At 30.6% G+C, this 26,100-nt stretch overlaps 1 protein-coding gene across 2 annotated transcripts in view; it reads left to right on the forward strand.

Annotated features, from left to right (window-relative positions):
• Positions 1–6,621: 6,621 nt before the first annotated feature.
• The window catches only part of LOC137823903 (protein LURP-one-related 15), a 48,976-nt gene continuing 29,497 nt past the window's right edge, over positions 6,622–26,100 (forward strand). The window contains exons 1-3 of one of the 2 annotated variants that reach the window (XM_068629230.2): positions 6,622–6,853; positions 7,007–7,240; positions 7,359–7,709. In XM_068629230.2, coding sequence (XP_068485331.2) covers positions 6,653–6,853; positions 7,007–7,240; positions 7,359–7,541 — 618 coding nt within the window. In that variant the 5' untranslated portion in view covers positions 6,622–6,652 and the 3' untranslated portion in view covers positions 7,542–7,709. Of the gene's footprint in view, positions 6,854–7,006; positions 7,241–7,358; positions 7,710–26,100 lie in introns of those variants that run through there. The other variant, XM_068629228.2, reaches the window with a different exon arrangement.

Genomic DNA, 26,100 nt, shown 5'->3' on the forward strand with positions numbered 1-26,100 from the left:
AAAGAATATATGGATAGCAAATGAGTTTTTAATGACGTGGTAAAAATTAACGAGGTTCCAAAGTAATTATTTATATAATATTATTATTTTTATTTCTTTTCAGTTGCATAATCACATTTGTTACTAATATATAAATCAACTCAATTTTTCTCAATCTAAATAATTTCATTTTCTATTTTTTTTCTCATTCTTTCTTATCGGTTATGTATTTTTAATGACATAATTAACCTCATGTAATAACGAGGATGACGGCTTAATAATTGTCAGTCACAATTTTTCGGTAAATAAAGGCATTATAGATTAAAAACATTGGTATTAATCCTTTTATAAAAAAAAAAATTAAATCAAATAAATTTTAATGATGTTCTCTAAGATCTAACCGCTCCTTATCCTCAACAAAAAAATGACTTACGACACAATACAATAATTTTTTTATAAGCATCATCTTTAATTCTCATTCTCAGATCAATTCGAAAATTGACATTTATTTTTTATCAAATTATATATGTTTTTAATGACTAGTGGGTATGTTTTTTAATCATTTATCAATATTAATATGTTTTTTTATTAGTAAATAATAGAATAAAATAAATTAGAAGAATGTCCCAGTACCAACCTGCACCTAATATGTCTGAAGAATATAGTTTATCAAATACTTGGATTTTATGTCACCGAATTGGTTTGGAGAGACTGAAAACACCAAGTTCATGGTACTCCAATAGAGGGACCAAAAGTGTATGTGGTTGAAGTGTAGACCAAAAACAAATAACCTCTGAAGTCAAGTCTTCTCCGCGTTTTCTTGTTTTCCACATCCACCGTTAAAATTTTAGATTATTGTTTCAAATTTATAAAATCATAATTTTTAGAATTATAGGAAAAGTTATATATTTATCTCCAATATTAAATTATAGGATTGAAAAATAAGAAATTGTTTGGAATTTTAATAAACCACTAGAAAAATGTATAAGTAATTATTTAAATAATATAAAGTATAGGATTAAATCATTTAAAATTATTTTAGTTAAACATGTTTAGTTTTTTTTATCAACAAATAATATACAATAAATTAAAATAAAGTCTTTAAGGAATACTCTAACTTATATAAAAAATAGACTAAAAATCCTTACAAGAAGTCCAAAAACCGAGTAATCAGTAAAAAAGATCTTAAAAACACCATCAAATCAATCTAATTGCTGTGTTTGCTGTGCCAAAACAGAAGCACCACAACATAACCTTGTTGTGACTTGGTTTATTGCATGATATACGAGAGACTCCCATCCATCATTGTGGTAACTCCTACTTATTAATTTGTCCTTATAGATTAATTTATGTGCTTTATTCTGTTATAATTTTATTTTATGTAAATCCTAAATCCTAAATCTTAAATCCTAATCTTAATTGATGTGCTTTATTTTTTGTTGTTATAATTTTATTTATATTTATTTTTTTATTCATGCATATATATTGAGCAAACTTTCAATTAATTATTTACATTAAGTTATTGAACTATTTGAAAAAAATATTTTACATTTGTTAAGATGTACAGATTAAATCTAACTTTGGAAAAAAATTAAACCATTTATTTTATTCTTTTTATATACATTTATTTTATCAACAAGTAAAGCAAATAAAGTTTTATATAAAAAAATTATAATCAAATTCTTATATACAAATTCTCTTAATCTTCATAAAAAACACATATCAGCCGGATAAAACACCACTACAAAAAAAATCAGTATTATGTACGAATTTTTATCAACGGATATGAGTCCGTAGGTAAATTCAGCATTACCTACGGATATTACCTACGAACAACATTACCTACCGACATTATCCACAGATTCTGAATCCGTAGGTAAATTCAACATTACCTACCAACTATTATCCACGGATCTTATTACCTATCAACTTTTACTTACGGATCTCTATTACTTACCAACTATTACTCACGAATCTCTATTACGTACGAACTATCACCCATAAATTTCTATTACCTACCAACTATTGTCATAATAATTATACACATAATATTAAAAATATTAATATAATATGAAGAATTATAAAATCATAATTCATATTCATAAAAAATAATAATCATAACTAATTTATACATATTATTAATATTATAAAATTAATAATATTAATATAATATTAATAATATTAAATAATATTAATAATATTAATAATAAAATATTTAATCATATTAATAATATTAATATAATATTAATAATATTAATAATATTAATAATTATTTAATAATATTCATAATATTTTATAATATTAATAATGTATACCTATATATAAAGGGGATTCTCTCTTTAACTGCTCTCAAATTCTTCCTATTTTATCTTTATATTTATATTTAGTTTTATTTCATTATTTTGGGTATTGCGTCATTTCCTTCTTTTTAAAAATATTTGAAATAAATGGAGGAGCGGTTTTGAATTAAAAGAGATGGTTTATATTTTGAAAATGAATTGCTACAAAAAGAGGGAGTGTCTGTTAAGATTATGGGAGAGAAATAAATTTAAAAATTATTTGAAATAAATCGAGCAACTGTTTTGAATTTAAAGAGATAATTTATTTTGAAAATTAACTGCATAATGAGAGGAGTGTCTGTTTGATGAGAGAGAAATAAATATTAGGAAAGGTGAGTAGTGAGTAGTGGCCGAACGTGTGCAATTTTGAAAATTCTTGAGTATATTGACATTTTGTCATTTTCCATTATTACTGAGCGGTTACATAGGAGTAGTGGGTTTCAGGAGTTTTCACCGGTTACATCCACTTCATTTTCTCTTTTATATTTCGACTCCAAAGAAAAAAATTCTCATAAATTTTGACACATCTTGAACCCTCTTCCTTCACGCTCCGTGTTCTTCTCCTACTCTCACCCATCTCACGTCCACTACATCCATTCCGCCTTTTCATCGGCCTCCACTCTTTCAAAATGCTCTCTAAGCACAAAAGAAGTCTATATAATTTTGATTATTTAATTGTTGGAAGAGCAAGTGGAGACGGAAGAAGTAGAAAATGGATAAGCTGATCTAGGTGAAGGAGAATCAACTATTCTTCCCAATCTTTTGCGACCCCTTTCACTAATCTCAACTAGGTTGATTCTGATCTCGCTTGCTTGAACCCTCCAGGAGCAGGTTTCACTTTTATTCTTTTTTTTCTCATTCTACTATATTCCTTCATCTTTACTCCCTTTAATTGGGGAAAAATGATTATTAACGTAACACTAATTTATTTGTTTGTTTATTCATGTGTTTTGTTTGAGTTTTGGTAGGATTTTTTTTTTTCAGTGTATGCAAGGTAAAACAATTATTTTGATATTTAGTAGTTTTTTTTGGATGAGTTTAGAGAGAATGTCTCCATTAGAACTGTAATCACTTTTGTTGTCATATTAAATCATTATTATTATCTTATTTTATATTTAGTATTAGATCAATCATGGGGTTTCACTTATTCATATAGTTGTTTTTTCAATAATGTTTGCATAAGTGTTTTTTCTTTTATAGTAATGTAATTGTATATCTGGAAAATTATGTTTGATTGTAATTCACCATTAATTAGTATCTTTTGTCTTCCAGGTGTTAGGCATGATGGTTGATATTTCTATATATTCGATGTACAATTTGGAAACAAAGCCTCACAAGGAAACTTCCTGCTTCTAAAACACGGGCTACTAATGATGAAGCATCTGAAGAACCGGTGATTGACCATTCTAACAATGTTGAGAAAAAAAAATCTAACAATGTTGAGACCCTCACAAAGTAGTGTTAACAATGAGGCACCATCAACCACTGTTGATTAATGTATTTTCATATTCGTGGAATGTTTGGAAATAAAAGTATTCCACAATAATAGTATTTTTTTCTTTTAATTCTCATGATTTCGAATCTCATACTTTTTTGTTAATATTGGAAAAAAGTTGAATTTCCATGTTATTCTAAAGTTTGCAGAAAATATTGTTGGCTAACTCTGTCTCATCGGATTTTATATTTTATTTTATTTTATTTTATTCTCGACTACAATTTTTAGTTTTTGTTTATATTAATTTTATAACAATAAAATATAAAGAGATTATATCAGTTTTAGTTATGCAAAGACTAATATTTATTTAATTATTAAAGAGTGTATTTAGGATAGCAAAATGTGAAAAAAATTGAATAATAACAATTAGGACATATATAATAATTTAAAGAAATATTATATAACTATTCCTAATTAATTTTATATAAATAATCCTAATTAATTTATTTTACATTCAATTATTTTTAATTTTTAAAAGATTAATGTGGTATAAACATTCAAAATCTTAACCATGGAAGATGAAAAATATATAAGAAAAGAAAAAAAATCATAAAATTAGTTAATAGTTTTACAATTTTAATATATTTTTTTAAAGAAATTATTATAAAATTAAGCACTTTTAATTTATAACAATTTATTATTTAATTTTAATATATTTTAATTTTAGTGTTATTTATATTTTAACAATCTTATGTTTGCCACTTGAATTTAATACAGAAATACCGTTTAAATTATTATTAACTAACTTAGTTTTTTTTACTGTAATTTTATTAAAAAATAGTATTAAAATATTATATAACCTTATTTACAAAATAAATTATTTAGTTATTTTAAAATAATGAAAAATTATTTGATTGTTTATTTTAAATTAAATAAATAAATTATATTTTATTTACATAAAGATTTTTTTGTATAAATATAATACTATTTAAATAAAATTTTATTTTTTTTAAACAAATAATTGTATATACAGTTTTTTTTATTAAAATTTCAAGTAAATCCAATCTGCTTAAATGAATCTTTCGCATATCTTTTCATATCTTTATTATATTAAAAAATATATAATTTTAATATGTTAATTTTAAAATTTAATTGTTTTATGTTTTCGTATTTTTATTATATTAAAGTACATATAACTTTACTATGTTATTTTTATAATTTAATTGTTTTATGTTTTCATATTTTTATTATATTAAAGTATATGTAACTTTAATATATGTTATTTATACTTCTATATTTATATAGGGATTCCCCACTTAACTGACATTTTATTTTATTTCAATTTTATCTTTATATTTTTATTTTATTTTATTATTTTATAAATATATGATCGAAGATATTTTTGTGAGTAGTTTTAATTTTATATCTTAAAGTGAGACTAACAGAATAGATAAAATTATTTTTAAATTCAAAATTAAACATTACAAAGTGAGACTTGCTTAGGAGCATTGCACAATTGCATCTTTTTTCGTTCATCTTCATTTTTATCCCCATGAAACGTTTTTTTCGTTTTCAGAAGTTATATTATCATTCCAAAACCACGAAATCAACCAATACGTATTGTTTTTCAATTATAAAATAGAAGATGGATATGCAATGTGTGAATTTACTTTTTTTTTTTAATGCAATGTGTGAATTTACTCTTTTTTTTTAAATTTATTTATGCATATGGGTGCACTGTCCATTCTTGAATTTTCCAAAGATTGAAAATACAAAGAGAGGATAGGAAGAGAATACAGGTGTTGCAGTTGAATGAAGATATCAACACAAAGCATTTACACATTTATCTACACAAACATGTATTTATTAATATATGTATATTGCATATATATATATATATATATATATATATATATTTCTGTGTGTATTTTGCAATTTATTCATAATTGACATTCTTTAGTAGGAATAAAATTTGTAAAACAATGGAACACTTAGAAGGATGATCGAACACTCGCATTGATTACGCCAATTAACACCAAAGTATAATGATTTTACATAATGATGATGATAATGATATTTTTTATTCATAATATACTATAAATTTATATTGTTAATATAAGTGTGTAAATAATAACATTATTTATTTGATTTTTTAATATTAAACATATATATATATATATATAAATGATAAAAATAAAAAATGCGGATACACAGGCGCGAGAGCACCTGTGTGCCCGCTAGTATTTTATAATATTAATAATATTAATAATAATAGGAATATTTAATAATATTAAGAATATTTAATAATATTTAATAATATTAATAATATTAATAATAATGATGATATTAAATATATGAAGAATATTATTAATTTTTATTTTATTAATTAATAATATTGATAATTATACTAATAAGTATAATAATAATCATAACTTGATAATAAAACTTGATTGGTGTAATGGGTAAAACTTTTATGAACATTTTTCAAGGGACTTGACTTTTAATTCTAACATTAATTATAATTCTCAATAATAATCATAAAATTTGGAAAAAAAATAATATTTGTTTTAAAAATAAAGTATACTTTGAGTCAGTGGGTGGGTTCTTTCTATAAACTTTTCACTAATTATTTCTTCTGTAGACTTTTTGCTGATAAAAAAATTTGTCTCTATGTGATTTTTTTTTATAAGCAAAGTTATCTCTATGTACATACTTAATTGTGGTAGGGATACTTAGTTGTTGTATTATTTGTGACCTTTTATTTAATAATGCTGTCAAGATGTTGCAAGTGGGGATTGGTATTGAACTTGAATTATTTGTTTTATATGTGGCTCTATAAATTGCCTTATACAACACATAAATAAAGACACTTTGGTTCCATAAAACACCTTCCTCTCCAATGGCAAATCCAGTCTCAATTATCAACCCTTCCTACTGTTCTCCTCACCCTATCACTCTACAGATTAATACTGAGAAAGGAGCCACTTACAATGAAAACGATGATCGTCTCTTTTATACTGACGATACTTTTTTCACACTCCACAACCGTCGTGTCTTATATGATGATGCAGAAAACCCCATCGTCACTCTATACAATAAGGTTTGGTTGCTCATGCATCTAGCAATACTCATTCTCAAGTTAATAAGTTTTATTACTTTAATATTTTCCCACCTACAAAACTAATCTCTGCTTAAATTTTTCATTCTAGCCACTAACCTAACCATGGTGTTATTATTCTCAATTTTTATGCAGATGGTGTCGTTGCATGGGAGATGCAAAGTTTTCAGGGGTGAAAGCACTGATTCATCTGAATTGCTATTTTCGGTGAAGAAAATCGCGAAATCACCTGGGATTACTAAATTAAACGTGTTCCTCGCAAACAACCAAGGCAAAAAGAACAAAAAAAGTGACTTTAGAGTGATCATTTTTGGAAGTAAAAGGTCGTGCACTGTTTATGCCGGTGAATCTCCTAACATCGTAGCCAAAGTATGAGTACTGAGTTAGTATATCTTTCTATTTATATTGGTAATTCTTTGTTTTTTTTATAAGTAGTAGAATTTAAATATATTATGATAATTATATATGTATGTTTCTCTCTATGTAGATGGAGAATAATGGTGGCTTCAATGTCTTGGTCAATCCCAATGTGGACTACGCATTCATAGTAGCGCTACTTATGATTGTTAAGGACATGAATTGTTGTGATGAGCCCCTGAATACTACAAATAAAACTATTAGTGCCCATATTAGTGCCCTAAAAATAATTTCATCTTTATCAAGCAGCTAAATAAATATATTGTATAAGAAAATATAAGTAAAAGTGAGGAAATAAATTTGGAGTCCTCCCTAATGTACTTATATAGATGTCTGTTGTATTATGTTGTATATGGCTATTTCTTTATCTTTTATTATATCAATGACAGCAAAGTTAATGGTACCTTATATAGATCCGAAATGTGTGGAGAAGTTTTTTTTACCTTATCTCTTGTTTTTCTTTATCAGCAATGAATAAATAAAATAAAAGGGATACTTCAGAGGTATCCCAACTCATATACAAAAACCAGAGGTGGACTTCTTATATCATCCACAAATCACAAAAGAAACCCTCCTTTATGGTTGGAGCATGGCAACCTTAAAGTAACAACATTCAACTATACCAATACACCCAGAATCGAGGCCACCTACATTCACCTCCATACACCTCGCCACGCGTCGAGCTACCCATGCACGTTGCAAAACGTAGGCGACCACCGACTACGCACACATGGAGATACCTTATCTCTTGTAATAACAGAACCCAAACGACACAATTTTGTAGGTGAAACAAAAAAAACCATTCATGGCTAGGAAAAACTTATCTTAAAGTTAGTTATATCAACAATTACCAAGTTGATATGTTATGTAAATAACTTACGAATTATTCTTTGAATAATAACTTAGTTATAGGAAAGTTATCATTGAATAAATTTGTGAATAACTTATTTAAGGATTCATATTTATAATATACTTACGAACTTATTCATGGATAATTTATTTATATATGTTGATAACTTATTCATAGATAAATGCATGGATAATTTATCTATAGAATCACTAGTGCAAAATGAAGAAAAGGATACGCTTTATTTAGTACGGCTTTTGCACGACCCGTTTTCGTAAAAAATGCGGTGGCATTTTTTAAATTATTTTGATTTACGAATGCGGCTATTTGTATAACCGGACTTGTAAATCAAAGCGCTTGATTTACAAATGCGGCTATTTGTATAGCCGCACTTGTAAATCAAAGCGCTTGATTTACGAATGCGGCTATTTGTATAGCCGCATTCGTAAATCCTTTTTTACCCTAAATTTTGAAGCGCGCCACACACAATTTCAAACCTTCTGCTACACCTGCATTCCATTTGTGCAGTGTAAGTTTCTTGAACTCTCTCTCTTCCTCTTCATCTTCACAAATATATGCATAAATGTTTTCGTTTTTCTTATATATGTTTTTTTCCTTGCATTGGTGGTCTCGAAGCACTGTTTCGTTGGCTGACATTCGTTTTTCTTACATTGTTTGGTTTCTTGCATTGCTCAGTACTCTTTCATTGTCTTCGTGGTTTCTTGTGAATTTTTTGGTTTGCTCTGTTGCTGCTTCCCTGTCTGCCGTCGCTTCTGCTGCTGCCACCGTTGTTGGCGCTCCCGTGACTCTTCATCAACGTTGCCTTCACAGAAGATTGACGATGTTTTAAAATTTTTAATTTTTTTTAATGATTTGGCATATACAAGTGCGGTTAAAGCAAATAACCGCACTTGTAAATGGTATTTATAAATGCGGCTATATAGCCGCATTTATATTTCTTGATTTACAAGTGCGTGTTGATCAAATGCAGCTTTATAAATTCGAAATAACCGCATTTGTTTTATGTTTCTGCACTAGTGAATTTCTTTTAGCTAAATCATGCATTAACTTTTTTTTATGAATAAATCCATAAGAAATAATAAGAATATTTTTCGTCTTCCAAGTCATGCCCCTCTATACTTGTATAGTCACAAATGTGAAAGAAATTTTATCTCAATATTTAAATATCATATCTCAAATATTCAACGTTTAGTTCAAACATCCATATGCAACACACAGAAAAAAAATGAATTTAAGGGAGATTTATTTTTACATTATTCATGCTTAAAACCTCTATTAAGTCATTTATCCAGGGTTGCAGTTTCCCCTCCTAAACCATTCCTGGGAAACGTGTTTCCCGGAGTTCTTTTAAACCTTAGGAAAAGTCTTTCAGAACCCTTGTTCATGGGTTTAAGAACCTCTGTAAAATATTATGAGTTTTCAAAACCTTCGTAAAATATCATGAGTTTCAAAATTTCCGTAAAATGACTTGTCGTTTAATATAACCTTCAACCCATTTGTCATCATCTTTAACAATTCTCTTGACTTCTCTCTTCCACTTTAGACACTCTCCAACACATGCTCAATGGCCACAGACGACAATCCTAGCAAGGAATCACAATTTAGCCAAACTTATGTCTATTAGATCTAAGGAGAAGAAACACTAAATAAGGCACTCTCTTCTTCGAACTCCAATATTGTTCTTCTCCAACTTGGGTCACAAGCCACTGTTATCTAGCTCGACATTAACTAGAGTTTATCACTGTTTTATATATCCTAAATAATTGTATTATCTATCAGATGTGGGCTTCAAAACCATGTGTGTTTTGGGCTAACGATTGCAAGAACATATTGCGAGAAGAAATTAACTTTATTACTTCTCACTTTTACTGGGAATTAATTATTAGATGTATTTTAAAATAAAGGCCTTAATTTAAAATATTTCAATATTATGAGAATTAAATATTAACGATTATAACTAAAACTAAAATTGCACATAAAATATACCTACATCAAAAGTTAAAACAAAATAAGTTAGATTTTTTTAAGTATGAGCTCATAACAAAAAAGAAACTAGGAATTATATAAACCAACTAATCAATCATAAAATATATGCAAATATTGTTGAAATACTTATTATCCAAGATTAGTTGTTCAAATACTTATCATCCAAGGTTATTTTGTAGAGTTTTAAAATAAATTTTTGAAACTTTAGAAAACTTATTTGGAATGTAAAGTTACACTTTCAAAATTTTAGAGAATTTAGTTATAAAGTATATAAAATATATTTAAACTATGTAGTTTTTAATTATTTATTTATAAATAGATTTAATTATATTTATTTATTGAAGTTTGAAAAATCTGGAGTGTTTTATTGATGTTCTACAATAAATCTTTGAAATTTAACGAAGGTTAAAAAACCTCTGTTATTTTGTTGAGATTTTAGAATAAACCTTTGAAACTTAACAAAGGTTAAAATGACTTTAATCTGCTGAGGTTGTAGAATAAACCTTTGGAACTTACTGAAAGTTAAAAAAAAAAACTTTTGTTATTTTGCTGAGGTTTTAGAATAAACATTTGAAATTTAATGAATGTTAAAAAAACCTCCGTTATTTTGGTGAGATTTTAGAATAAACCTTTGGAATTTAAACAAGGTTAAAAAAGAACCTCTATTATATTGTTGGGGTTTTAAAATAAACCTTTGAAATTTAATGAAAGTTAAAATCACCTTCGTTATTTTGCTGGTGTTTTAGACTAACATTTGTTTTTTTTTTATCAGCAAAGAAAAAATAAAATAAAAAGAGACACTTCAGGGATGTCTCAACCCTTATACAAAACCCCAAATTACAAGATCCTAGAACCCTACCAACTAAGGATCCGACAAACATTGTACTACATATCAAGGTATAAAACCAAACCAAGACATAGAAACCCACCAGATACAGTTGTCTCACCCCACCAAATCGGTCACACCCTCAAATAAAGACATGCATCCAACAACAAAACAAGATCATTGTCATCAAGCTGAAGGACCTTACCCAAGAGACAAACTCAAAGATACAAGACACATCATCCAACAACTAAACCATAACTTTGTATCAGACTGAGTTGTACCAAAAACCCAAGTACTAACAACGACAAACAGACCCTTATGAGAAGAGAACATAAGCCAATTATACCCTACAATGTACACAAAACAACCTCCCAAACTGGCCACAGAAGTAACCAGAAAACGCCTCAAATCCTTTTGCCACAATTCAAACACCATTAAGATACAACACCAAACCGAAAAGCATACAACATAAACACTTCCTTTACCGCAGCACAGAGCAGAATCATCAGTCCGACCCTGCCAGATAGGAAATACCAAAACAACTTGCACAACCACTCAAAGCTTTCCAAGCCTCAGTCTAGCCTTTCATATAGGAGTTACTGAACGAACCTGCGCAAACCACACCACAACTACCAAAACTAGGAAAGAACGTTAGTTAAAAACACAAATAATCAGACTTTCAAAACCAGTCTGAGTAAGAGAATGCAACCGATTTTTCTTTTACTGTGACCCAAGACCAAGTCTTCCTTTGTGCCACGGTAAATACCTCCACTAGATCCACCCGCCCATTCTCAAACACAACCCTATTCTTGTGATTCCAAATTTCACTCACAAAACCTACCCAAATACCCACCAGCACTTGGTAACTGCGTGGTTCAGACCAAGAGGTTTGAACATCCTAAAGTGCATTTGTGCATCACAATGTAGCACCAAAGGGAAACCCAGCCACGTGAGACACATACCCCAAATTCTCCAAGAAATCTTACACTCAAAAATTAAAAATGAAGGTTAAAAAACCTTCGTTAATTAAATCACATCCTAGGGTTATATTAACCTCCATTAAAACTCTTTTTTCTTGTAGTGACAACATTTAACTTGAAACTATATTTTAACTGAAAACTGTATAAATTACTAAATATTATAACTCTAAAAATTCTTAGTGTGGTGCCAAATACCAACAAAAAAAATTATTCTTCATTCATCATTAACTATTTCTTTCTATGTAGATAAATCATATCATGAGCTACAACCCTAAAGTTGCATCATTTGCTTCTTGGAAAGTTGTTTGGTTTATTTGTTCCAACCAGTTCACATAGAAGGAGTATACCTTGTCTTTTCTATATGATGTTGGTCTTTTTTTGCGTTTGGTTTTGAAGCTTATAGAGAATGAAAAAAATAAGCAATTAAACTAATTAATCTAAGTGAGTGTGTGCATCTTAAATCTTAAACAGTTTGAGAGTCACTGATTAATTGATAATTGTGGTTGTTTGATTTTTTATTTTATGTTACATCATAGAAGAACATGAAAATGATTAAGACATTTGTATTAGAAACTCAAGACCAAATAGCCAACCTTTATTTAAATTCATTATATCTTTGTGACAACCCTTTCTGTGTCAAGAATATTTTTGTTATTATTATTGTATCCTCAACCTTAATTGATATATTTTTCTACCTATTGACATGTTTAAGGAATGAGAATATAGCAATTTATATATAAAGAAAAGGTGATGGTTGGCTTTAGTTGTTTTAAAGTTTAAAAAAATTATTTGGTTGGAAAAAGGAATAATTTATTTCTATTATCATTGATTGAAAACAAAATTAATCTATAATACAAATGGAAGACACTCCTAGGGTAAGTTCTAAAAAAATCAAAAAGAAAAAAAAATTCAAATTTTAACCCTAAATAGAAATCTGAAATGCATTTTGGGAGTGACAAGTGACACGCTGTAGAGCTTACACGTGACACAAAACTCTCATTTTAAAAACCATCATCATGTTTCCCTCACATTTCAAACTCTCATTTACTTTCATTTTTCGTTACCATCACCATGTTTCCCTCTCATTTCAAACTCTCATTTACTTCATTTTTCGTTTCTCTCTCTTTGATTTACTTTGACCTCTGTTTTTATTCTTTCATTTCCTCGCCATTTTTGTTTCTCACTTTCATTTCTTTGATTTCTTCTTCCTTAGGTTTGCTCATTCATTTTTGTCTTAAGAACAAGTTAGTCTTCATCCTTTCTTTTTCCTTTTCTTCCTTTTTGGGTTTTTTATTTGGGGATTTTGTATTTTGATGTTTTTGCCTATTGTCTTCATCTCTTTTACAATTATTTTTACTTCATTGTTCTTGATATTGTTGTTTCTCTATTTGTTACGTTTTTCACACTAAAAATGATTTTTTTTTTTAGTTTTCTTATGAAAAATCCTTGTTTTTGATGTTTCTGCCAATTCTCCTTGTCTATTTTTCGTTTTCTTTGCTTCAATGTTCTTCATATTCTTGGTTCTTTGTTTGTTATGTTTTTCGCACAATAATTTTTTATTTTTTTTTCTTAGGAAAGTTCCTTGCTTTTGATGTTTTTGCTGATTGTCTTCATATTTTTTTACGTTTTTTTTCTTCATTGTTCTTGATATTCTAGCTTATCTATTTGTTACATTTTTTGCACCATAAAAATGATTTTTTTCAGTTTTCTTATGAAAGATCCTTGCTTTTGATGTTTCTGCCGATTCTCTTCATCTGTTTTTCAGTTTCTTTACTTCAGTGTTCTTCATACTCTTGTTTATTTGTTAGTTACGTTTTTCGCACCATAAAAATGATTTCTTTTGGGTTTTGTTATGAAAGTTCCTTGCTTTTAATGTTTTTGCAGATTCTCTTCATCTCTTTTACAGTTTCTTTGTTTCATTTTTTTTGATATTCTTGCTTCTTTATTTGTTACGTTTTTTGCACCATAAAAATGATTTTTTTTTTCCGTTTTCTTATGAAAGATCCTTGCTTTTGATGTTTCTGCCGATCCGATTCTCTTCATCTGTTTTTCGATTTCTTTGCTTTAGTTTTCTTCATATTCCTAGTTCTTTGTTTGTTACATTTTTCGCACCATAAAAGTGATTTCTTTTGGAATTTGTTATGAAAGTTCCTTGCTTTTAATGTTTCTGCAGATTCTCTTCATCTCTTTTACAGTTTCTTTGCTTCAGTGTTCTTCATATTGGTTCTTCTCTATTTGTTACGTTTTTTGGCCGATAAAAATGATTTGCTTCAGTGTTCTTTGCTCCATTCTTTTAAATCTTTTTGGTTCTCTATTTTTAGGGCTCATCTTGCTTTATCTTTTCACAATATTATGTTCATCTCTTTCACAACTAATTTGGACTTCTGATCCAACTTTCGAAGTGTTTTTTTAATATGTTTATGTTTATGGTTCCATCATTAATTACATGCAAATTTTTTTGTAGAAGATTTTGCATCAAAATCACAGAGCACCTAAAAAAGGTAATGCAAGCAACAAATTAGGTGCTTTTGGGCTGCTACAAAATCTGAGAATTTGGGAAGAAGGTAATCAAATTTGAAATTCAAATTTCAAATATGAATTGAATTTGTCTCCCCATTTATATGTTGTTGTTTGTGAATCACTACCTATATTAAAGTGTAGTGTATGATATTTTGGAAGAGATCATAGTGGTTCAATCATTTTTTGTTATACTTGGTTGCTACTTACAAAAATTGGCAAAGGAAGGAAGGGAAAAAAATTGTTGACCATGAGATTTTCTATGCTAGGTCTTACCCTTTGGAATCATAACTGGCAAGGTTGGATCGGAAGTAAAATGTTTGAGAACCGAAACGAACAATCACAAGAATCAAAAGTGAGGTAAACTACATTATTTATTACAACTCTTTTAAGAATCCATGTTTTAAGAGGATAAATGTGAGGAATGCAAAATCTCTATGGTGCTACAATTGGAATGCAACATATGAAAGTTTATTGGGTGGCAACAAGAGGGTCTGTATGACTAACCTATACAAGATTGTAGCAGTGTAAGTTGGTTTGGTCATTACAATAATTATAGTTCGTTCTTTCCTATGAAGGAAGAGGAAAATTTGACATACTGTAGTTAGTGACTTTATATATCTGTTGTAACTTCATCTTTCAGTTCACAATGACAAGGAATTTTATTGTAATTTTTTCATAAATTTTATATTTGTTGGATTGATACTGGATGAAACAAATTTGTATGTAAATACACATTTTGTATAGTATGATCAATTTCCACCCTTGATGCAAGTCTGTATCTCTGTAAATTTTGTTTAATTCAATAGACATGAAAAATTGAATTTGTAAAGCATCACTGTTAAATGCATTTTGAAACTCTACAATACATAAATGTGCAATTCCAATTTTACTTAATTATTGTACTTCAGATAAAGTTATTTTCATAATCTGCACATAATAAAATTTCTAAATTATTTAAAATCCTAAATAAACACAAATCCTAACTTATTTCATAAACATGACTGATGAAACCCTATAAACCACGATATTCAAATGGCTGTTTAAGCCAATTTTTTTGTGATAATTTTGTGGCATGATATTTACAAAAAGAATAAATCCCACTAAAAAAGCGTAACTAAATAATAAAATGGAATGTTTTCATGATTTAAATAAAAGGACAATATTTTTAGAAATGTAACTTACAAAATATTATAGATTATGGGTCAAATATGATTTATTCATGCTTTATTTAACCAAACTCACATAATTAAATTTAACTGGATAACGTTTTTAGTTATTAATATAAACCTAGCAAAGTGCAAAACGTGCGTAAGCAAGTGTACCCTGTGAGCAATTATGAAGCAAAATCAAGCTATATATATAGTAAGTATATCCGTACCATATTCCATATAGATAAAGGCTTTGCAGAATGCATGCAGATACCCCATTCCTTACCTGCTATTTTTCTCTATAGTGGCATTAGTTGTTGGGAAAAAACGGGTAATTTTTCCACTAAAACAAAACCCTAATAGAGCTACCCGACAAATAATATTGAATAAATAAAGCGGAATAATAAAAGAGATAAAGAGGAAAGAACACACCCGAAAATTGTTAACGAAGTTCGGCCTGTTTAGCCTAATCTCCGAGCACAGCAAAAACAGCTCACTTTTATTACTATGAGAGAAGATATTACAAATTGGGATATTTAACAGTGAAGGAGGGGATGTTAATATATAATCCTCAAACCTCCTTCCCAAACAATGAACCCACCGATGTGGAACTTGGGATTAAGCCAAAATCAACAAATCTCCACCTTGGCTTAATTTCAAGTCCCACCTAAAACAAATCTTCTCAAAACATAACAAAAACAAAACTTTACAGTGCTTCAAATTTGCGCCTCTGGGCGCCAACTTCAAATGTGCAAAATATTAACCAAGTCTAAACAATGTTCAAACTTGGCCCTTGTAACCACCTTGGTGAGCATATCTGCAGGATTCTCCGTAGTGTGAATCTTCTGGAGAACAATCTCCTCTTCTTCGAGAATCTCACGCACAAAGTGATAACGAACATCAATGTGTTTCGTCCGTGCATGAAAGACTTGATTCTTTGCTAAATGAATAACACTCTGACTGTCAGAATATAACTCAAGTTGTTTCTGACCAACTCCCAAGTCTTTAAGCAACCCATGAAGCCAAATTGCTTCTTTCCCAGCCTCTGTAATCGCCATATACTCTGCCTCTGTCGTAGACAAAGCCACCGTAGACTGCAAGGTAGACTTCCAACTAACTGGCGCTTTTGCTAAAGTGAACAAATAGCCAGTTGTAGACCGTCGCTTATCCAAATCACCTGCATAATCAGAATCACAATATCCAACTATGCATTGACCAAGTGATTCATCTTGCTCAAATGCCAATCCAACATCTAAGGTATTTTGGAGGTACCGTAGAATCCATCTCACAGCTTGCCAATGACCCTTGCCCGGATCATGCATGTACCTGCTAACAACACTCACAGCCTGTGAAATATCTGGTCTTGTACACACCATTGCATACATCAAGCTTCCAACTGCATTTGCATATGGGACTTTCGCCATGTATTCTCGTTCTTCATCAGTCGTCGGAGATAAACGACTACTCAATTTCAAATGAGGAGCAAGTGGGGTACTTACAGGTTTTGTATCTTCGTGTATACCAAAACGTTGTAGTACCTTCTGCAAATACTGCTTCTGTGACAGCCAAAGTTTTCCCCTCTCTCTGTCCCTGTTTATCTCCATGCCGAGAATCTTCTTGGCTTCCCCCAAATCCTTCATCTCGAACTCTTTACTCAACTGAGCCTTTAACCTATCAATCTCAACTTGGCTCTTTGTTGCAATCAGCATATCATCAACATATAAGAGTAAGTAAATGTAGGAACCATCTTCAAGTCTGCGCAAATACACACATTGATCATATTTGCTTCTCTTGTACTTCTGATCCTTCATGAACTTATCAAATCGTTTGTACCACTGTCTCGGAGATTGTTTCAGTCCGTACAACGATTTGCTAAGTTTACAAACCCAATCTTCTTTACCATCAACCTTGTACCCTTCCGGTTGAGTCATATAGATTTCCTCATTCAAATCACCGTGTAGGAATGCGGTCTTTACATCAAGTTGAGCAAGCTCCAAATTCAACTGTGCTACCAAGGCCAACAAAATTCGAATGGAGGAATGTTTAACAACTGGAGAAAATACCTCATTATAATCAATTCCCTCCCTCTGAGCAAAGCCTTTAGCAACCAACCTTGCCTTGTAGCGAACATCTTCTTTATTAGGAAATCCTTCTTTCTTTGCAAATACCCATTTGCACCCAATTGCCTTCTTACCTTTCGGTAATTGTGCCAGCTTCCACGTCTTGTTCTTCTTCAAAGACTGCATCTCCTCTTCCATCGCACCTGCCCAATTACCACTCTCTGAACTCAGAATGGCTTCTGGGTAAGTGGATGGAATGTCATCAACAACTGGAAGTGCATAGGCAACCATATCCATGAAACGAGTAGGCTTCTGAATGTCTCGTCTCTGTCTTCTAACTGCAATTGGCACTGATTGTTGTTGAGATTCTTGGGTAGGAACCTCTTCCTCATCTGACTCTTCTTCTGCCATAGGAGAGTGACTTGTGGTATTTCGTGTTGGGATCACCACTGTCGGCTCAAACTCCACCTGCTTCCGGGCACACTCCACCTGCTGTGGAGTACTATCAGCTCCTTCTGGATTTACCTTCTTTAACATGGCAGATTCATCAAAGGTAACATCCCTGCTGATAATCGTCTTCTTTGCCTCTAGACACCACAAACGGTATCCCTTCACTCCAGGACTAAAGCCCATGAAAAGAGCTTTCTTTGCCCGTGGATCCAACTTTGATTCAATCACATGATAATATGCAATAGAACCAAAAATATGCAAAGAATCATAATCAGTTGCAGGTTTTCCAGACCATACCTCTAACGGGGTTTTGCCATCTATAGCAGATGATGGCAAACGATTGACGAGATGTTGAGCGTATGTCACAGTCTCAGCCCAAAACTCTCTGCCTAACTCAGCATTAGACAACATACAACGAACTTTCTCCACAAGTATCTTGTTCATACGCTCCGACACCCCATTCTGCTGTGGTGTTTTTCTAACAGTGAAGTGCCGAACTATGCCACAATCTTGACATACCTTCAGGAACGGATCACTCTTGTATTCTCCTCCATTGTCTGTTCGGAGAACCTTAATCTTCCTTCCTGTCTGGTTTTCAACTTCAGCTTTCCACTTAAGGAAAATTTCAAGCACATCATTTTTGTTCTTCATAGTAAACACCCAAACTCTCCTGGAAAAATCATCCACAAAAGTGACAAAATAATGCCTACCTCCGATTGACGGAGTCTTGGCAGGTCCCCACACATCGGAATGCACATAATCCAGAATACCCTTGGTATTGTGAATTGCAGTGCCAAACTTCACTCTTCGTTGCTTTCCCAGAACACAATGCTCACAAAATTCAAGTTTGCAAGCCTTCGTACCTTTCAACAATCCTTGCTTGGTAAGAATTTGCAAGGATTTCTCTCCAGCATGTCCCAACCTCATATGCCACAACTTCGTTGCCTCAGCATCCTTCTTAGAGCTAGAAGTTGATGCCGCTACTGTCCCCACCACTGTACTACCTTGATAGTAATACAAATTGTTCTTCATCACGCCTTTCAACATCACCAGTGCTCCTGAAGTTGCTTTAAGAATTCCATCTCGCATCGTCACAACTAGGCCTTTAGATTCTAAAGCCCCCAATGAGATGAGATTCTTCTTCAACTTTGGCACGTACCGTACATCCCGCAAAATTCTGGTGGATCCATCATGATTCCGCAGCTTGATTGAACCTATCCCAGCTGTCTTACATGGATTATCATTACCCATGTAAACAACCCCGCCATCGAGTTCTTGAAAATCAAAGAACCATTCCCGAATGGGACACATATGATAAGTACAACCTGAATCCAATATCCACTCATCTGGATACGATGATGCTGAAAGCGAGACAATTAAAGAGATATCTGATTCCACGTCACTTTTGCATTCTACAACATTTGCATCTTGAGGAGTCTTCCCTTTCTTCTGCAGTTTTGGACAGTCTTTCTTCCAGTGTCCTTTCTCATGACAGAAAGCACACTCATCTTTGGCAACGACTCGACCTTTAGACTTAGACATCCCTCTTCTCTCCTTTGTTTGGCTTTGCTGATGACCTCTTGCCACCAATGCTTCTTCTGATGTCGTTGATTTGGTTCTCATCTTATCCTGCTTTCTTAATTCATGACTATATAAAGCAGAACAAACAGCATCTAACGACACATTCTCCTTCCCGTGAAGGAGCGTAGTCTCCAAATGTTCAAATTCATCAGGAAGAGATGATAACAACATCAAAGCCAAATCCTCATCCTCAAACTTCACATCTAAATTCAACAGGTCTGCTACTAATTGATTAAACATAGTGATGTGTGCATTCATAGTAGTACCTTGTTGGTAGTCAAATCGGAACAACCTTTTCTTCATCAGGAGCTTGTTCTGACCACTCTTCTTCAGAAACTTGTCCTCCAATGCCTTCCACAGTTTGTGTGCAGAAGTCTCGTTTTTTACAGCGTACTTCTGCTCTCTGGACAGGCAGGATCGAATAGTTCCGCATGCCAACCGGTTGATGATGCTCCAATCTTTCTCCTCTACCTCTTTTGGTTTCTCTCCTTCAATAGCAATATCAAGACCCTGTTGAAAAAGAGAGTCCAAGACCTTTCCTTGCCACATGCCAAAATGTCCAGTGCCATCAAATATTTCCACCGCCAATTTCAAGGTGGACACCGGGAACCTCGACCATGATGAAGAGGAGCCCGACACTCTGGATACATCCTTGGCTTCTTCTTCTTGATTTGCCATTACAAACTCAAAATATAATATTCAATATTACAAATAATTTCAAACAACCCAAGGCGAACCTTTGGCTCTGATACCACTTGTTGGGAAAAAACGGGTAATTTTCCCACTAAAACAAAACCCTAACAGAGCTACCCGACAAATAATATTGAATAAATAAAGCGGAATAATAAAAGAGATAAAGAGGAAAGAACACACCCGAAAATTGTTAACGGAGTTCGGCCTGTTTAGCCTAATCTCCGAGCACAGCAAAAACAGCTCACTTTTATTACTATGAGAGAAGATATTACAAATTGGGATATTTAACAGTGAAGGAGGGGATGTTAATATATAACCCTCAAACCTCCTTCCCAAACAATGAACCCACCGATGTGGAACTTGGGATTAAGCCAAAATCAACATTAGTTATATCTCTTTGATTTGCACTGTAGTTATAAAGCTCCGAACAATAATTTGGTTTCCTAACTTTGAATGTATGATTACATCTATAATAACAAGGGCCATCAACAATCCCTTGTTATCTGATAACTTCAGAAACCTGTTGAGTGTTGAAGCTAATCGAGAACTCTCACATATTCACATGAATATGACATATGATTGATTTGATAACAACATTAGGAGAAAGGGAACAACAATACTTCAGCATCAACCGTTAACTCTTACCTCAGATTTGAAGTCAAAGTGGAAATGGAGGCATGCAGAGTTACTTATTACAAGAAAACAAGCAATTAGCTTCTAAATATTTGCGTGGAGTAACTACGAAGTTTGGGGTACAATTTGGGTTGGCATTGTGAGCGAAATCTGGAAACATAGGAACTCGGTCATCTTCAATAGAGGTATGGCAGATGTGTCTGAAGTGTTCGCTTCGGTGCAAGTAAAGGTATGGTCTTGGATTATGCAAAGTCTCGTTCTGCTTATTTCCCTTATTCTAGTTGGGTTTTAAATCTTTTGGCTTGTATGAGGTTGATTCATTAACATTGGTTAGTGTTGGTATGGTTATCCCTTTGCTAATTTGGTAGGCGTTCTAATAGGAGACTGATGTCAAGTATTTCTGTATAAGGGTTGGACCACCCCTGAAGTGGTCCCTATTTATTTATTTATTTTATTGCTGATAAAAAAAAAACGAATGCTAATATTGTTGGACAAGATGGGGGCAAAATTCATACAAAATAACATTCGACGTAAAATGCACGCACTTATGGATTTAATTTTTTTTTTAAATCCAGTTTATATTTTAAGATTTTAAAATTATTTATTTAAAGTATAACATTATAAGAAATATTTTAATATTTAATTTTTTATTGTATTTATTTTAAAATTATTTCTTTAATATTATAATAAATTATTTAATTTATAAATTTGTAATATAAATTAGTTAAATTAAATTTATTAAATTAATTAAGTGTTTGATTTAAAATTAATTGAGTAAAAGAAAAGATGTATTTAAATTATTTAAATGTTATATAAAATATTTTATTATTTTAAAGATTATTTATTTTAAATTTATTTGATTTATATATTGTCATATATAAATTAAACAATATAGATTATTATTTGTCATATATTTTAAAATAACTTTTTGTTGTATAAATGAAATAAATTATTTTTGTTGTATAAATTGAATTTAATTGTTTTGTATAAATTAAAGAATTTTTTTTTTATAAATTATATACAGTTGTTTATACATTAAATTTATTTATTTGTTGTATAAATTTAAAATAAAATGAATTAAATTTTTGAAAGTTTTAATATAATTTTTATTAAATTATATTTAAGAAAATTTTCACGTGCCCCACATTAATAATAAGTGTAATAAAAATCATAATATGACAAAAAAACTTGTCTGGTGTAGTGGTTAAAGCTTCTTTAGTCAGTGAAAGATTTGGGTTTGAGACTGGTGTAGTGGTCTAAAAAATAATTGTGAAGGTAAAAATGACATTATTATACTGAAGTTTGTGACGGTTATTAATAATCGTTATATTAATAACCGCTATATTATTAAGTTTGTTTAATGGTTATAATTTTATGTCGAACTAGTATGTTGTTAATAATAGTGATAAATAATAATAATTATACTTCTCTATGAGCATTAAATTGTTTAAACATTGTGTTTTATAAAGAAAACGTTGACAAACTATTGATTAAGGAAATAATTTTTAGATATTAGTAGTAATAAATAATGTAGAGATAAATTTTATAAAATTATACAAATTATATACATGTTGTATTGGTTTAGTTTTTTTTATCAGTAAAAAAAAAAATATCAATCATTTAAGGGGTGATCTAAACCGTATATATATCAACTGCTCTATTCAAGAGAAAGACTCAATAACCTTGTCAAAATCAGCAAATTCAATAACCTTGTCAAAATCAGCAAATTCAAAACCAGCGAAAGTGCCTAAAAAACAATACCTTCAATCCTTCATACACAACCAAAAACTAACATAGACTTTAAATTGACAGCAAAAAAGTCAACATATCAAGACACCAATTAGAAAAAAAAAAAACAAGCAGAAACATATTAAGAAGTAATCTAAGACCAAACCTTTAATTGAGCCAAAAAAAGATTTCAGAATGATTAATCGCTCTGCCCTTAAAAATTGTGATTATTCTTGTGCCTTCAAATCTCGCCAATGATTGCAACCCAAACGTCGTTTACATACCCTAGAACATTACATAAGATAAAGTGTAAGAAATATGAACCAAAATCAATATGATCTACCGACGTCATCCCAAGCCAAGCATAACACTGATTCCAAACTACCCATCTATTCTGCATTCAAAAAACAAGTGCCTTGTAGTCTCAACTTCTTCCCGGCACAAACAACACGAGGAACAATAAACTGTAACCCCACGCCTAACTAGATTGGTCTTAGAAGCAATCTAATTACCCAACACCCTCCAAGCAATAAAGAGAAGCAGAAGGTAACGCTTTAATCTTCCAAAAACCTTCAAACAAGGGCGAACCTTCACTGATGCAAGACTTCCTTAAAATACTGTAGGTCAAACTGATTGAGTATCCCAAATTCGCGTCATCCTTCCACACCCAACTAACTTCCTTACCTAAGACAAGACGCGATCCTTGAAGATCCTGCATAAGCTGAAATTCTTGAGCCTTTTCCCAATAGAACAAGCCTCTCCTACACTTAAGAATCCAATTCCAAGAGTCAGAGGCCCACTCCCCAAAAAAATTCAAGCAAGCGTCATTGCAAATGCTTAAGTAGCACACTCTTGCAAACCTACTCTTCAAAGCTTCAGAACCCAACCACACATCATCCCAAAACAAAATATTATTTCCATTACCAAGTGTCCACTCAAGGCAACCCTCAAAATTACTTCCACACTGCTCCATCTTCCAAATCCCCTTCAGATTTCTCCACCATAGAGACTCATAATAAGAACTCTTATTCTCTTTCAGACTCCTTCAATCGCCGTATTTGATTCAATAACCTCTTTCCAAAGCCTCCTATGTCAGAACCCAAACGCCAAATCCATTTCCCCAACAACACCACATTGAATAACTGTAGATCCAAAATACTAAGACCACCAGCTTCCCGAGGCTCATAGACCTTTTACCAAGAAACCTAAGCAATCAATCTTCTTCTCAGCCGAACCTCAACCCCACAGAAAATTCATCTGTAATTTCACAATTTCCTTCAACATCGAAGAAGACAACTTAAACAAAGAAACGTAAAACAATGGAATGAAAGAAAGAACAGACTTAATCAAACAAATTCTCCCTGCCAGAGACAGGAATCTACCTTTCCAGATACCCAACCTGCTTTTAATCCTTTCTAACACGCCGACCTAAAAACACACTTCTCTTATGACAACCCCCCATGAGCAACTCCAAATACTTAAAAGGAGTATTCATCACGTCACAATTGAGTAACACAACAAAACGTTGGATCTCAAACATATCCACTCCCAACCCACCAATCCTACTTTTCAAGAAGTTAACCTTAAAGCCAGATGCTAAATCAAAGCAATTCAACATTACTTTAATAGTGAACACGCTTTTAGTATTGGCTTCACAAAACAACAAAGAGTCATCACTAAATTGAAGCATATTTACATTTACCTTCTTAATCTCAATCTCCAAACTTTCAACCAAGTTCAACTCGACTGCTTCCTTTGACACCCCTGCCAAACTTTCAACCACAATAAGAAAAAAAAAGCGCAAGAGGATCACCTTCACAAAGACCCTTCTGTGGATGGAATTCCTTAGTTGGACTTCCATTTATTGACATCGAAGGAGAAGAAGATTCCAACCAGGCTTTCATCCATATAATCCATTTTTCACAAAAATCCAACCTACCTAACATGTAAAAGATAAACTCCTAACTAACAAAGTCATACACTTTTATGTGTTTATTATTTTTAATTTTTATAAATGTATTTACATAAGAAAGTGTTTATTTTTTTTATTTTTGTAAATGTATTTACATTTTCTTTTATTATTATGTGTTTACTGTTTGTACATTTTTTTGTATTATTTATTTACTGTTTTTACATTTTTTGTATTATTTATTTACTGTTTTTACATTTTTCATTATTGAACATAATTTTTAAAATATATAAATTATTCAAAATATTAATAATATTAATTATTTTATTACTATTATAATTATTAATATAATTATATATATACAATATACAATATATAAATTTAAATATTAGATAAATTTATTTAATAATTTAAAAATATTTAATGATTTTATTAATAACAACATATAATTATAAATAAATAAAAAATATAATATCAACAAAACATATATAATTATATAAAATAAAAAAATGTATATAATAATAAATATTATTTTCATAAATTTTAATATATTTAATAAATTTAAATTTAACACAAAATTGTTTTATTACAAAATAACAATAATTATGAATATTATATATTAGAAAAAATAATTAACTCAAATCTAAAAAAAAACTATACCATAATCTATTATTAAAAAAAAATTAATAACAAGGATAAATTTGTAAATTTACATTTTATTTCTTTAAAATAACTTCTAAATTATCTCATAAGTATGGCATCATTCAGAAATTTCAATAAATCATTCTCACAAATTAAGTTATATATCACTTCTCAATCCAAACAACCTCACACATCCTTTTTAATCATCTTTAATTCAATCCCTCCCCTACCCTCTCCACAAATCCCCACCTCAATTCAACAACATTTTTTTTCTTTCATCCTTATTAATCTGGTCAAGAATGTTGTGTTTGAATTTTATTTCATCGTTATTAATTTTCTTCATTTTTTATGTTTTTTTCTCATTCTTTCTTATCACTTACGTATACTTAGTGACATAATCAACCTAGGCAAATTCTTCCTGCACCATATCAATTTTAACCTCCACCATATCAATTTTTTAAATTTCCAAAACTATCCTCCTGCACCATATCAATTTTAACTTCCACCACATCAATTTTTTAAATTTCCAAAACTACCCTCCTGCACCATATAAATTTTAACCTTCACCGTATCAATTTTTTAAATTTCCAAAACTACCCTTATTCCAAATTAAAAAATCCAAAATAATAATTATAATTGAGAAATAGAAAAATACATGGTGGAAAAAAATTATGAACATAAAACTAAGAATACATTCTCGATAAAAAATTTCAGAATTCAAAAATATGTTCCAAAAATTGAAATCCAAAATATTTCAAATAAAAGTTTCAAAAATAATTTTTCTATTT

Source organism: Phaseolus vulgaris, chromosome 8, assembly GCF_051622355.1.
Source record: "Phaseolus vulgaris cultivar YP4 chromosome 8, ASM5162235v1, whole genome shotgun sequence".
Classification (NCBI taxonomy): Eukaryota; Viridiplantae; Streptophyta; class Magnoliopsida; order Fabales; family Fabaceae; genus Phaseolus; species Phaseolus vulgaris.